Source organism: Vigna unguiculata, chromosome 11, assembly GCF_004118075.2.
Source record: "Vigna unguiculata cultivar IT97K-499-35 chromosome 11, ASM411807v1, whole genome shotgun sequence".
Lineage (NCBI taxonomy): Eukaryota > Viridiplantae > Streptophyta > Magnoliopsida > Fabales > Fabaceae > Vigna > Vigna unguiculata.
Genome location: NC_040289.1, coordinates 35,572,339 through 35,587,522, shown reverse-complemented (window position 1 = coordinate 35,587,522; position 15,184 = coordinate 35,572,339). Strand labels below are relative to the sequence as shown.

The following is a 15,184-nucleotide window of genomic DNA, read 5'->3' as shown; positions in this document are numbered from 1 at the left end:
GTTTTGTAATATGATTTAAAAAACAATGTTTAGTGTGTATTAAAAACAAATTTTATCATAAAAAATTTTATAAAAATATCATAGTTTTAGAAAAGTCATTTGGTGGTAAGACTGAAAAACAGTGTCAATTTAAACATGATCTTAATTAAAATTTTAAAAAAATTATAATGTAATACAGTTATGTCAAATTTATTATATTAAATTGGTACGATGTCAATTAAAATTAAAAAAAAATATAATACATTGAAATTCTAGTAAGTTGACATGTTATTTTTGTATTTTTTTATTTAAATTTACTTCATTTTGGTAAATTTAAAAAGAAATTGCACCATGTTAGTGCTTTTGTTTTTTATTTTTCTTCCTATGCTTATATTTTTCTTTATTTTGTTTAACTATGTGAAAATATGGACCCATTTGTATATTTTTACCTCTATAATTGGCTTGTTGTGTTATATGTTATAGCTTAGAAATATAACAGGTGATTGAAAAATGAATTAGTAAGATTGGGATAAATGCATTTCCATATGTATATCCGAATGTATATAAAATGTATTTTCACACATCCAATTTTTGGTTATGTAAACAGTTTTCTACTGAGAAGCAGTTAAATTTCTTTATTTTATGCATCAAACATATTATTTGATAATAAAATTATTTAGTGTGATAATTCTAAGATTCACGGGAAACATCGTGTTTGAGTTTGATAGTTAATTTAAATAATGAATGTATTGTATGCAATGAAAGGAGAAAAAGAAAATCAAAGTTACAAGCTAGAGAGTACCTAAATAAATTTTAAGATAATATCAAGTTATTTTAAATAAAATTCAAATTTTTTGCTTTTATAATGTGTAATGAATATTCATATTAAAAATCACTGTTGATTGTTGATTATTAGAATTTTTCATTATTTGTATTTTCTGCTAATTATTTGTAAAATTTGCATGAAAATGTGTTATTATTTTTTCTATAAATTTTAATTAGCAGATAATTTTTTTAAAGTAATATTTATCATAGAATTCAAAAATTTACAATATTTTCTGTGAAAAAAAAATTGCTGAATCTTTTATGCAAAACTAAAACTCATTACAATTTTTTTTGAAAAAAAAAATTTTAAGACAGCAAGTACTCCCAGTTACCTTTTTCCTGTTAAATGAAATTGATTTTCTACTAATAATTTTGAAAAAAAAAATCCGCAAGAAATTTTTTATAATAAATTTTAAAAACTATATGACTTTTATTTTCATATTATTTTTAAATGAGAAAACAACTTATAAATTATTTATTTATTTTATTATTAATACTTAAAAATAAATAAGAAAAACTAGGACATAAATTAAATAAATACAAAATAAATATTTATCTAATTATTAAACATGCATGATTCATTAATTAATTAATAAAACAATAGTTTACATGTATATTTAACTTCTTTACACAACAATTCTTAAATAACATCATCCAAAATTTCATAAGCTGATATCCAAATCATGATAAATGATAATAACTAATCACTCATCAAAAACATCAAAGTAAATCAGTCTTTAACATAAACTATTTCAAATCCTTAATGTGTGGAACAAGATAAACAGCCACATTTGAAGCTAGAGAGTACTATATAGACTTTAGGTCATGCCACAGAAAAATAACCATTGTACTATGATAGTTCTGGGAATGAAAACATCGTTGGAGTTAGCACTAAATTAACCAAGCAGTCTCTCAAGATAGAATTACGAAGCAAATTTCACGTCATACAATGTAAATAAACAGCAGTATCTATATATAATTATGATTAACAACAGATGTTTGAGAAACAAAATATAACTTTAGTTTAATGGTTCAAATTTGCTGATACAAAATCTGAAGTATAATGCATCTGAGAATCTCATAATCACCTCTGGTTCTTCTTCATCCCTCTTTTCTCTCTTTTTCTTCTCTTGTTTTACTAGGTGACCTATCAAGATCATTCTTGACATCTGGTTTTGGTTTGGTTCTAAGTTTTGTATAGTACCTTTCTTATATTGGTGTGACAGCATTGTTAAGGAAAGACTCTGGTTCTCCTCCATATGCAGACATGACCTTTTCCCATGTTGTTAAGCTGATAACACCACTTAAAATATCGTTCAATTCATATGCCATCTTCAGAACTCAAAAATTGAGGAAGAAAATAAATTAGAGATTAATCATATGATGTAAGGTTGTTAGAAATTTCAATCAGTGAAGAAAATAGTTGTTTTCATGAATGCATTATATAACTTCATCATGTATGCCAACTCAGTTTTCTGTGTGATAAAAGAATAAAAAAGCTATATAATTATTAAGATTCTGTGAACAACAAGGTACGTTTCATGAATCAAACAACACTGCAATGTTCCTCTGTGAATCAAACAACAAGCTGTATAATTATCTATGAACTAAATTGCGTTACATACCCTTTGCTCATGAAATGTTTAAAAATTCCAAATGGCTTTTAAAGTATCAAATAAGAACAAAAGATATTTTCATAAAGCAATAGACACAAGTGGAGTCTAACATTTTATATTGTTAGACTTCCTGTTTCACAAAATTTTGTGAGTAGGTAAAGCCCAATGTACAAAATTTTATATTGTTGGGCTTCCTGTTTCACAAAAGGTAAACGCAACACAAGTAACAGGCTTACTAAGTAAAACAGAAGGTCAAAACACAGAAATAATGTACACACAAAAAATTATGGTTCAAATAAAATAAATAAAACAGTAGAAAGCTTGAAGGAATGAATAATGTTCAACAAAATGACAAATCATCATTATTATCATAAAGTAAAATAAAAACATACATGTCTAAAACCAAATGCACCTTCAAAATAGATGTTTGGTTGTGTTTGACGAGTCTGCATACTGGATAGGAGTGGAATAAGATGTTCCCTTTGGTTGGCAACATTGATTCTATGGTCAAACACACATATCCAGCACTTACCAAGGCAGACAATCCAAAATCAGTACCAGTCGATTTTAGATCTTCAAATTGATTATGTTGAAGGGTTTAAACCAAAATAAGTTTAAAATAAATTAGACGGGAAATCATCAGCAACCAAATTCTCCCACAAATACTTGTTCCATATCAATTGAAGACTGCTAAAAATAAGATCACCATATAGAACAAATTAAGATGTCATTTCATATCCAACGTAATGAAATGAAAGGGCAGAAGAATAAGCGAAACTTCCATTTCTTCCTATGGTTCAGTGGGAAGATTATCTCGAGAACGAGTCTTTGTGCCAATTAGTATAGGATTGCGGTCATTCTCTGTTAATGAAAACCAAACCTCATCAATAACTCCCACCATCGATACTCCTTCTGAAAAGCCTATTCTGATATCAGAAGAATAGTCCACATGATCAAAACTGGTAGTCACACAAAGGCTTTGCACCTTGATTTGGATGTGCTTTAGTATATAATACATGTCACATCAAAAAGAGACGATGATTGGCACATAGCATGCATTTTAAAATAACTCTTGGCTTTCAAACTAAGGAAACAGCCAACTACACTGATAGGAGAAAGGGAATTCACAGTGCCTGAGTCAATTCCGCTCACTCAATTCCCATGTTTCTGCTTCCCGAATACCCATAGTCATCCTCAAGCACATACAGAAGCTTCCTGTAAGCATGCCCATCTACAAGGTCCTTTTCTTGCAACTCCTGTAAAAAACTCATGCCCTCCTGAATTGTTCCTTGTCTACATATCTCATCCAGTACAGTCCTATATGTAATAAAATCAGGTGACCTTTGCTTATCAGTCATCTCCCACAGATAATTTACTGCTTCCCCAATCTCTCCACCAAGCGCCAAAGAGTTGACAAGCGAATTATAAGATTTACTACCAGGAACAAAACCTTTGGTCTTCATTTCATTAAATAACTCTTTGGCATTATTTGTTCTGCCCTGGGAACACAAGCCGTGAATCAAGCAATCATATGTCAACGCATTGGGTTGACAATCATAAACCACACCCATTTGATGAAATATCCTCAATGCATCATTAACATGAAGAGATAGCACGTAACCTTTGATCATAGAATTCAATGAAAAAATATCAGGCTTGATCCCATCATTGACCATTTGCCTAAACAGACATCTAATTGTTTCCATATACACATGGTTTATATAGGAGTTGCTTCCTCTACCCAAAAATGCAGCAAAAAGAATATTATAGGTTCTAATAGAAGGCCTATAACAGCAAATTAAATTCCTTTTATTTTTCATGTGCTTAAACACATTGACAGCTCTAGTAAGCTTCCGTGCCTGAGTGAAATAATATATAACTGTGTTGAACAATGCCTCTGAACCAATTAAAGGAACTGCAATCACTTGGTTCACAATGTCATCCATTTCTTGGAACATCTTTGCCGTACCAAGCTTCTTTATGGTGACATGAAACGTGGACACATCGTGCTGAAATCGTGGCTGTTGAGATGCCCAGTGAAATAGTTCTAAGCAAACCAAGGGATTATCTTGTCGACCAATCACAGTGCACAGTTCTTCGGTAGTGAACCTTGGGGGAAGTTGGGACAGTGCCAACTGAAATTGGGCTTGGTCTAAGGTAGGCTTGCTGGACTTCAACAACCTATTTCTAGCTCGTCTTCGGTAAGATCTCGAAGGAGCATTAGTTGAATAGGGTGAATTAAAGGGTGCAAATGGAACAGGGAATTGAATGCAACTACTGTTGATTTGGAATGAAAAGCGGTCAAATTTGTGGGTGTGATAAAAAAAAACAATCTTGGGTAAATTTTTCTCATTGGGGTCATGAAATTTGTGGCAAAATGAGAGTGTGGAGAGTATGGTTTCATTTGGGATATTCCTCCTGAAGTAGGTAGTACGATATTTTAAGCAATTTCTTGTCAATGAGAACATACCTTGATTTTTAAGCATCGAAGGCAAAAGTGAGTGTGGTTGGGTAGTTCTTACTTGCTTGCTGTAACAACCTTAATCAAACCGCTGACACCTGTTGGTCACAACCTATGTTAGATTGTTAACCAAATGAATTAGGATTTTATATAATCTGCAGAGCGAGTATGTGCAAGCACATATAAATTATTATTGGCAAACATTATCCAACTATGGAATTGCATTGTCCACGAAGTATTCAGTAATAGTATAATCAATCACAACATAAAGATCGTGTGAGAAAAAGTAAAGCTCCGATACTAGAAGATGGTAGACTCATCAAACTGAGGACTCAAGGTTCAAAGATGATATTAAACGTACAAAACCCGAATGATAATCAACTATGGATATTAAACGTCCAAAACCAACCTAAAATTCATGGCCCAAGTATATTTAATTTAAATTTTATTAACAAAATTTTATGAAAAAATAAAAAAGAATTCTTCACAATTTTGTCTTCTTGTCTTCGGTAAAATATATACAATTCTTTGCCGGAACGGAGCACACTCAAAACCACATAACAGAGCAGACCCAATTTACAACACATTGATTGAGCCCCAAAATCAAAGCAGAGCGTAAATGAGGTTTCAAATTACCAGAACAGCACCAACGGAGCTCGGGTTCAGGTAGCATCAACTCCGGGAAGCCTCGCCGGAGACAACAGCGGCGGACAAGGGTTCTGACGTCGCCGCTTCGCGTCTCTTCTCTCGAGATGGACGGGTGGTCAGGAATTTGCCCTGCGCGTGGAGGTCTGTCCTTTGCTGAAATTGGCGCGTGGATTGGGTTGGTGGCCAACAAAAAATGAGAGAGTGTTTGGGCCAAAAGCATAATAAAATTAGGGGGAGACTGTTTCTTTCTGCACTTCACCTTTTTCTTCTTGCACCCCATAAAAATTATAATTCTCAAATTACCTTTAATTAAAATTATAATAAAAATTTCAAGGGATTCTCTTTTTTAATATTTTTTAATTGAGTGCTCCCAAAAGTATTTTAGAATCTACAAAATCTTTCGAAACACCAAATTCAAAAAATATTAAAAAAAAATCTGGAATGAGTGTTACAAATGATATTTTTATCTGGAAATACGTTCCAATACATTCAATTAAATGCTTCTAGAGAGTTTTTTTTCAGATTCAAAAAATGTATTTTATAACAATCAATTTTAAATATAAAAAAATAAAAATAAATATTTCAAAAAAGTATTTCATAATCTAAAACAAACCTCTAATCCAAAATATAAGGAAAAAAATCTAAATAAATATTAACAAAAAATAAAAATCGGTACCTTCCTCGTCATTCATGGCCTATAAGACCTGGACCAAACACAATGTCATTAAGGAAAATATCTGTCATTAATGTCAAATAGTTAAATCCTTTGTATTACACAATTTAAAAATGATTTAACAAGTAACAACTCTATTGATATTAAAAAAATTAAAAAGTAAATGGTGATAAAGAAACTATATTTTTTTTAATTTATGCAAAACCTTAACTCCAATAATGATTTTTGTCAAATATAATATTCAATGAAAAATTTTAAAAATTTCATTAAAGAAAAACACAATATTGAAGTTTTTAAAGATTAAAAAGAATATGAATTAAAAAAAAGTAAATAGATATTTGAAAAAATGGATAGGCACGGAGGAAAAAAAAAGTAATTAAACATATTATTTACTTTGTTTTCTTATGATTGTGACATATTCCAAACAAATTTCACAACATTTAATGCAAGTTCATGCATGTGTTAGTGAACTATATTATATATTATATATTATTATTATTATTATTATTATTATTATTATTATATGGTTAACTACATTTTAAACGAAAATATATATAAATATTGTCATACATAATGGTACAACTTACCTTTATTTAACTAAAAATGTGCACGTAACACTAAACTTTCTTAAATAGTGTCTAAGTACTTATTCTTTTAACAGTAGATTAAAATAATAAACCTTAAATTAATATCGTAAATTCACATCAATAACGCCTGTGCTTCTTGTGTTATACTTTGAATAATTAAAATTTGTAACCTTAAATTAATATCGTAAATTTACATCCATGACGCATGTACTATATGTTGTTCCAATTTAGTATTACTTATTTGTTTTTGATTTAATTTTAACTTAATTTATTTTAATAATTAAAATATTTTTATAATCAATTTTTTATAAAATTAAAATTAATTAAGTATAAATATTTTTACAAAAATTAAATATTACAAATACCAAATATTAATAAAGTTGATAAAATGAACAGTTATAGAGCAAAGGTTGATAAGAAAAAAGAAAAAGAAAAACCCTAGAATCATAAAATATGGAGGTGCAACAAGATTGATATGAAACTTGACTAATATTGATATGAAAATAATTTCTATTAATTTATTACATTTTAAATTTATTTTGACAATATTTATTTGTTATTTAAATTTATAGGATCTTTCTAAAACTATTGTTATTTCATGTTTAATATTAACTTGAGTTTTCCTGATGATGTCGGAAAGATTATTTCTAACATATGTAAATTTTTTAAAATTTCACCTGAAAAGAATTTACCAACTTTGATTCAAGAATAACATTAAACAAAATAAACTAAACTTATTACAATATCAATATTTTGTAATTTTTAATAATTGTCTGACATAATTAAATAATTTATTTCATTTATTTATAAATAAATTAGTTTATTTGAATAAAAAATTATAATAAATTTGAATTTCTTTACTTAAATAAAATATTTGAAAAGTAAAATAATTAACACAATATAAATGAAAATTTGATATATTGAAATATATAATTTTTTATAAATTATCCATTAAAAAAACATTATAACACTAGTGCAAAATTGTATTTTTACCTCGCCTTATAGGTTTCGGTTGTCAAGGAACCGAAACATATAATGGCGTGGTGGCATTTTTGCAATTCCAAACAATTTTTATGTCTCGGTTCAAGTAAAACCCGAAGCCAAAAGGTGTTATAAGCTTCAGTTCAAATAAAACCGGTGCAAAAAGGTGTTATATGCTTCGGTTGAAAAGACCTGAAGCAAAAAACGTGGCCAGAAATTTCAAAAATGTCATTACACGTTACGTCTTTGGCCTCGGGTGGCAGTGAACCGGGGCCAAATAGTACTATATGCCTCGATTATCAATTGAACTGAGGCCATATAGTTTAATTAGGGCACAAAAACGCGAACCCCTCTTCTTCTTCCTCGCGCGCGCTGCATCTCCTCCATCTCTCTCTGCAACTGTTCCGACGACACCACCACGCGAGCTCCGCTTGTTCTTCCACCATCGTTGTGTTGCCACCGTCGCGTCTTGCCTCTGGCCACGCTGCTCCGGCCAGTCGTCCCTCCGATTGGACAGTGTCTCTCTCTCTGCAACTGTTCCGGCGACCCTCCACCACCACGCGAGCCCCTCTTCTTCTTCCACCAACGTTGTGCTGCCACCGAACTGTCTCGCCTCCAGCCACGTTGCTCCGGCCACCGTCACTGCACCTCTTTTTCCTGCACCTCCATTTCGTGCACGAACATTTTCCTTTTTTCCCGCAATTGTCGCACCGCGGTTCCTCCAAGGTAAATTTCCAACGCGTTTTTGTTTGGTTTTCCGTTTTGTATATGTTAATTTTCAATTTTAGTTATTGTGAGTGTTAATTTGCATTGAGATTGAAATTGTTTAAAGTGTTTTGATTAATTATGTGAGAGAGTTGAATCTCAATTTAAGAGCATTATGTCTTCAAATGTAGAGCATTAAGTCTGAATTTAAGAGAATTGTAAGAACACTATAATTAAATAGGTAATATATGATGTTAAGAAAATTGTTGGTTTTGCTTTTATTTGTTACTTATGACTTTCTCTTGTGTTTTTTGTTATCTCTTGTAGCTCTCGAACGCGTTGAATTGTATCATCTTCCATTGTCATCTGCTTTTTACGCGCTCCCAGGTTCCTAATTCTAATATTTTCCTATGATGCCAATATGTTGTTTGCTTTATATATGTGATTAATTATTTGTTAAAATATGTTGTTTCCTTTTCTTAAATGTGAGCTAGCCTTAGTTTCCCGTTTGAAATTCAATACGAAAATTATGTATTGTCCCCGAGTTTTCATTTTGAAAAAGCTACATTTTTTTTAATTGTGAAACGAATTTATTGATTATAAAGTGATTTGCCACACTATTATGTAAAAGAAATTTGTTACAAAATTTTTGAAAAAGGAATAATGTCTTAGTTCAGACTAAAATTTTATCAAATTAAATAAACTTTAACAGTGTGTTTGGATAGAACATTTTAATTAAGTAATTTTTTTAAGAATTTATATATCATTGTGATGAAATCCTTTATTTGGATAGATAAATTAAAAAGCATTTAAAATGTAAATATTTTGTTAAAGTATTTCAATTAGCTAAATTAGTAGAAATTCAAATACCTTCAAAATATGTGGAATTTGAAATTCTTCTCACTCAACCTCACTCTAGAGACATGGTAGAATTGTCGATTTGACCTAGCCCATAGGTGGGCTTAACGAGTTGGACCGACGACTCGATGAGGAGGGTCGGTCCGAAGACCAAGACGGATCGACAGACCTGACGATCCACATAAGTCGAACAAACCTAACGATCCACACATATCGGGTCAGACAACCAAGACGAGTCAAACGAGCTCGATGACCAAGACGAGCATGACAAGCCCAACGATCGAGAAGGGTTGGACGAGCTCGACGACCAAGACGGGCCTGACGGGCCTGACGACCAAGACGGGTCGAACAACCCAAATAGACCAAGTGAGACCAACAACCCACACATGTCGGGTAAGCCCGATAACCCAGACCGGTTGGGCATGCTCGATGACCGAGATGGATCGGACGAGCCCAACGACCAAGACGGGTCAGACGGACCTAACGACCAAGACTGGACAGACGGGCTCGACGACCAAGTTTGTCTGGGTCGTCGGATCAGACCAACTTGACTGGGTAGTCGGGTCGGCCCAGCTCATTTGAGTCCTCGAGTCTGTTTCCAAATTTATAATGAATTCAAAACATAATTAACCCTAAAATAAATATTGTTAAAATGAAATTTTATCTCATAAAAAATTTAATTGTTTATCCAAACAAGAGATTGAAATGTAAGATATTTTTAATTTCTTTAACCAAACAAATTATTTAGAAAATAAAAAGAATTTAGTTATAAACAATTCAAATATAATGAATTTTAATTTTTTAATATTGTTGAAATGCATCATTCAAACATAAGATAAAAACTTGTACTTACTCCCAATGGTTGAGCATTCTAGTTTTTTCATTCTTAATTATAAAATTGAATATCTTTTATTTAATATTTTTTATAATAAAAATATCATTTACATATCTAGCTTTTAATATTTTAGTAATTGTTTTGTACTACAATTTTTACCACCATTTTATTTTATGATTCTCATTTCTTTATTTTTAATATATTGTTCCAATAGTTAGTCTCAACATTATTATTATTATTATTATTATTATTATTATTATTATTATTATTATTATTATTATTATTATTATTTATTCATAATAAATTTAAAACAGTCACACATGATAAGTTGAATTCTTTATTATTTTTATATCATAATTTGTAATATATATAATATAAAAATAAGATTGCAATATATATATAAATATATATATATATATATATATATATATATATATATATATATATATTTATTTATCGTTAATATATTGTTTCAATTGGTCTCAACATTATTATTATTATTATTATTATTATTTATTCATAATAAGTTTAAAACAGTCACATGATAAATTGAATTTATTATTTTTATATCATAATTTGTAACATATATAACATAAAACGAGATTTCATTATATATATATATATATATATATATATATATATATATATATCGTTAATATATTGTTTTAATTGGTCTCAACATTATTATTATTATTATTATTATTATTATTATTATTTATTTATTTATTGATAATAAGTTCAAAACAGTCACATAATAAGTTGAATTTATTATTTTTATATCATAATTTGTAACATATATAACACAAAACGAGATTCCATTATATATATATATATTCATAGTTTTATTACATTAGAATATGTAACTTTATAATTTATATAATTTGATTATTTTTATGAATAATTAATTATAAATTAAAATAATAAAAGTTTAAAAATACATAATTTTGTTATTTATGAGTAATTTATGAAAGAATAATACAATTTAAATACATATATATATATATATATATATATATATATATATATATATATATATATATCGTTTTATAAAAATAATATTAAAAAATGTATATCTATTATTTTAAAAAGAAAATATTTAATTATTATTTTTTTCAATAATTATTTTATTAAAAAAATTATTTGTTTATTTATGTAAAAAAAATCTTATTAAAAGATGTGAAACCCCTTTTATTCTTTCTCCTTCTCTTTCCGTTCCATGTCCATTGAAACACCCTCCAGCTCAACGTTCCTCTTCATCTCTTTGCACTGATCCCCTTCACTCCCTCAAACCAGAGGACTACAACCTCCATTCTGACCCATCTTTTTTCCTGTTGCAGCAAGCAAGTCAGAAGGATCAGCTCAGGACTTCCCTTCCTAGCTAAACCTCCATCCTTTCAGCGTAAGTCAGAATCTGCTCCCCAATTCTCATCATTTTTGAATTCTGGAAGTTCTTTTCTGGCTAAATCGAAATTAGGGCTCTGCTCTTACTGTGTGAACCTCTATTTCAATCTCTTAGGTTGTAAATTGGGGTACCTCACGGTGAGAAGCCATACTTGCTAGTTGGTGATCAATTGAGGTAAGGGAAGCTAACTCTTTACTCAATTTTCGGGTATAAAGTGTCTTTGAGTATTAGGATTGCATGATTCTGTGTTTAATTGATGTTTGGAACTACTTGCTGTGTGAAATTGGGTTTTTGTATAAATTTCGTAGCTCTGTATGTGAGGAACATATTGAAATCCTGATAATTTCGCCCAGGCGAGCAGCTCTCGCCTGAGCGAAAGTATCAGAAAGTCACATCTGTCACTACGTGAGGTTTCGCCTAGACGAGCTGGAGTCGCTTGAGCGAGATCCTCTAACTTGAGTGAGTTTCACTGCAGAATTGGATTTCTTCTTTGTTTTAGATTAAATAAAGCTATGCTAAGTGAATTGATGTGATGATTGTCTATCCTGTACATGAGTTGTATGAATAATAGTATACGTGATGGAATTGTGTGAATCTGGTTTATTAGAAGATGTGATGGAATTAGGATTTCAAGGGAAAATCCAAAGATTATGGTTTTAGTGAATGTAAGGACATGAGGACTCATTTTGATGGTATCCTGACGGTCCAATAACCATTAAGACTCATATAAAGTATAATGGATTATGTCGGGAGGAGTAGCAGGAGGTCCTAGTCTATGGACCCGATCCGTCATAGACGCGAAGGGGACTTACCCTGGGAGTGGTTGGGTGAATACCCCTTGTGCCCAAAACTCTGTAGAGTTTGGGAACCGTCACAAGTGCAAGCTACCAAGAGCTCCAATGTCTCTTACATAATCCGGATATCAAGTCTAGAATCATGAATGCGTGTTATGGTTGTGGTGGTTTGAATATTCTGAAAAATGTGGTAAAACTGGATTGATGTCTAATTATTAAACTGCATGATTTCTCTTAATTAAGTTAGCTTACCCTTCTTGCATATGTTTGTTCTTTGGTGTCTTTCTCTTTTGCAATGATCGCCCTTAATTATTATTGGTGTGAGCAGACAAAAGTGCAGGTGAGGACACACCCCTCCTAGATAGGAGTTGAGTTGTGGCTCGAGCGTTCTAGCAGTAGTATTTACCCCTTGTTTAGCTTAGATGGATGGGTGTTTTGTAACCTTTTTTCAGTATAAGTTGTATTGTTAGACAGTACATGTATGATTATTTTTGGATGACTATATTGATACTTTATACCGGCCTATTCCTATCACATGCTTTGAATTATCATAATATATTGTTTGATAGTGTAAAAACTATTAAAACGAAATGTTACAAAAGATATAACTTTTAACTTTTAGAATCTCCATTCAATTTATAACTTTCAAGATCTCATACATAAAAAAATAAACAGAATAAAGATGATATATATTTAAAATATTTATTTTTCTATAAGTTTTTTTATTATAATATTTAATAATGATAGTTTTATTTTATTTTTTAAAGGGTTAATTATGTTTTTCGTCCCCCAACTATTAGTGTTTTTTGGTTTTAGTCCCCCATCTAACGATTGATCCATTTCAGTCCCTCACCTTTTAAATTGCATGGAATTGGTCCCCGATTTTAAACTCCGTTAGATTGAATTGACACCTGGCTAACGGATGGCCACGTAAGGATCCCGTTTAAGGCTTTCTCTGCAATTACAATATTATGCACGTTTGGGGGTATGTTATGAAACCCTAAAATTGGATAAATTTGAGAAACAGCGGATTGCACGTAGAGGATTGGAAATCGCATCGAACGTGTGTGGGTGTGGGGAGAATAGCGGATTGCACCGTAAAACAGTGATGAATAGCGGAACCAAAGGATTTGATTGTACGCAGAGGAGTAGTGGTTCGAAAATATGGCGAAGTTGTGCGTCCTCTTCAGAAATGGCATCGAAAGTGTGTGGGTGTGGGGAGAAATTGTTGCTTCTAAAGGCAAGTACTGTGAAGAACAAAGGCAGATTATTTTGGAGGTGTAGGAATTGGGCTGTAAGTGAGAAATTCCTTAAGTTATTTTCGAGCTTCATTTGCTTTTCTTTGTAATCGTTTCCTTTTCTGTGCAGTCGAATTCCAATTGTAATTATTTTGAATGGGTTAATGAGTCGGAATCAACGTTTGAAGGGAAAGACTCTGAACTGGAATCGAGCGGAGGAAAAATTGTTGAAGAAGACAAAGTTTGTTGCTTAGAAAAGGAGGAAAAGGACAAAGTGATAATGGAGTTGATAAAGAAAAATGACAAGCTGAAGAAGAAATTGCAACAAGAGAAGAACAGTGGAAAATTTCTTCAACTTTTATTCGTTTTTTCGTGGGTTGCAACTGTTGTTGTGGTTATTATGGTGTTGTTGAAGGTTAATTGTAATTAGGAATGTATTAGGTATTTGTAGCAGTGATTAGGAATTTATTAACGTTGGTGGTTAATGTTGTGTTAGGTATGTTTGGTGTATTAAACTTGGAATGTATTAAGCTTGGTGGTTACAATATCAGAATATTACTCCAATTTGTCATGCGTGATGTTATTTGAGACAATGACAGTGGGTTTTACCAATTCCTGTTTGCTCAATTTTGCTATTTTTCGTGATTAGAAGAATATGAAAGTAATCCTACGCGTGTTTTACCAATTTTCTCCAACTTCGTGTTTTACCAATTCTCATAGTATCACAATTAAATATGGAATGAATAAACAGTAATCCTACGCGTTTCATTGATCAATAATGGCAGACAAGTGGTCCAAAACAACAACGACAGTGTTTGCTTTGATTGAATACAATAATGCAAAATAATACAAAAAGTGGTCCAGGCATGTGGTCCATAACTTTAAGTACAATATTGAAATATCACTTCTCCAAAACTAAATATTGGTCCACTATCACTATGCCCAACGTTATAGCTGTCTTGATTAATTACAGATGCGTTTAAAAAAGCAAGCAAAAGTTGGAATCTTCATTCATTGTGCTGCCCTAATGGTTGTGCTGAAGTTGTACTACTACTAGCTTGAGACCCTAATGGTTGTGCTGCCCTGCTCCTTTGTGCTGCCCTGGTCCTTTGTGCTGCCCTGCTCCTTGGCTGTGTTCTTGGTGCTCTTTCACCTTCATTCACGTTTGCAGCAACTATGGGTGTGGATGTCCTTCTACTGCAGCTTTGGTTTGATGGTCCAGCAACGTTTGTAGCTTCAGTGGCAGTTGGAGTGCGTTGTGTGTTTCCCTGTCCATTCAGTATGTTTTTAAATTTCAGATCTATAATTTCCAAAACAGAAATCAATAAGAAGTAAAGAACATTAGTCAATTACCTTTCTGAATCTCATCCCCCTTCTACACCTTCTGATATTATGTCCTATTTGGTTGCATCTACTACACTTCATGATCAGATTCTTCTTTGAAAGTTTTGAATGACTCACATTTTCATCTGCTTCCCTTCTTCTAAGTTTTTTTGGCCTGCCAGGTGGTGTTTTGTATATGGGTGGGAACAATTCAGGTTCATTGCTTCTGGGCCATAGTTGTTGTCCATTTATAGGGGTG

The 15,184-nt window shown here is 31.4% G+C and overlaps 1 protein-coding gene across 5 annotated transcripts; it reads right to left on the bottom strand.

Moving 5' to 3' along the window:
- Positions 1–1,756: 1,756 nt before the first annotated feature.
- Positions 1,757–5,705, bottom strand: LOC114169683 (pentatricopeptide repeat-containing protein At2g27800, mitochondrial-like). 5 transcript variants are annotated; one of them, XR_003600988.1, is made up of 3 exons: positions 5,518–5,705; positions 2,813–4,979; positions 1,775–2,144 (listed from the first exon to the last, which is right to left on the bottom strand). XR_003600988.1 is itself a non-coding variant. In XM_028054946.1 (2 exons), the coding sequence occupies exon 2, from the start codon at positions 4,904–4,906 to the stop codon at positions 3,569–3,571; it is 1,338 nt and encodes a 445-aa protein (XP_027910747.1). In that variant the 5' UTR covers positions 4,907–4,993; positions 5,518–5,705; the 3' UTR covers positions 1,757–3,568. The 5 variants fall into 5 exon arrangements, 2 of the variants coding, with proteins under 2 accessions (XP_027910747.1, XP_027910746.1); XR_003600987.1 differs by having other exon boundaries at positions 1,775–2,136; XR_003600989.1 differs by having other exon boundaries at positions 1,775–2,136; positions 2,833–4,979.
- Positions 5,706–15,184: the final 9,479 nt, after the last annotated feature.

Bases quoted from the DNA above. Each gene is read 5' to 3' on its own strand.
- LOC114169683 (XM_028054946.1), bottom strand. From the start codon at position 4,906: ATGCTTAAAAATCAAGGTATGTTCTCATTGACAAGAAATTGCTTAAAA.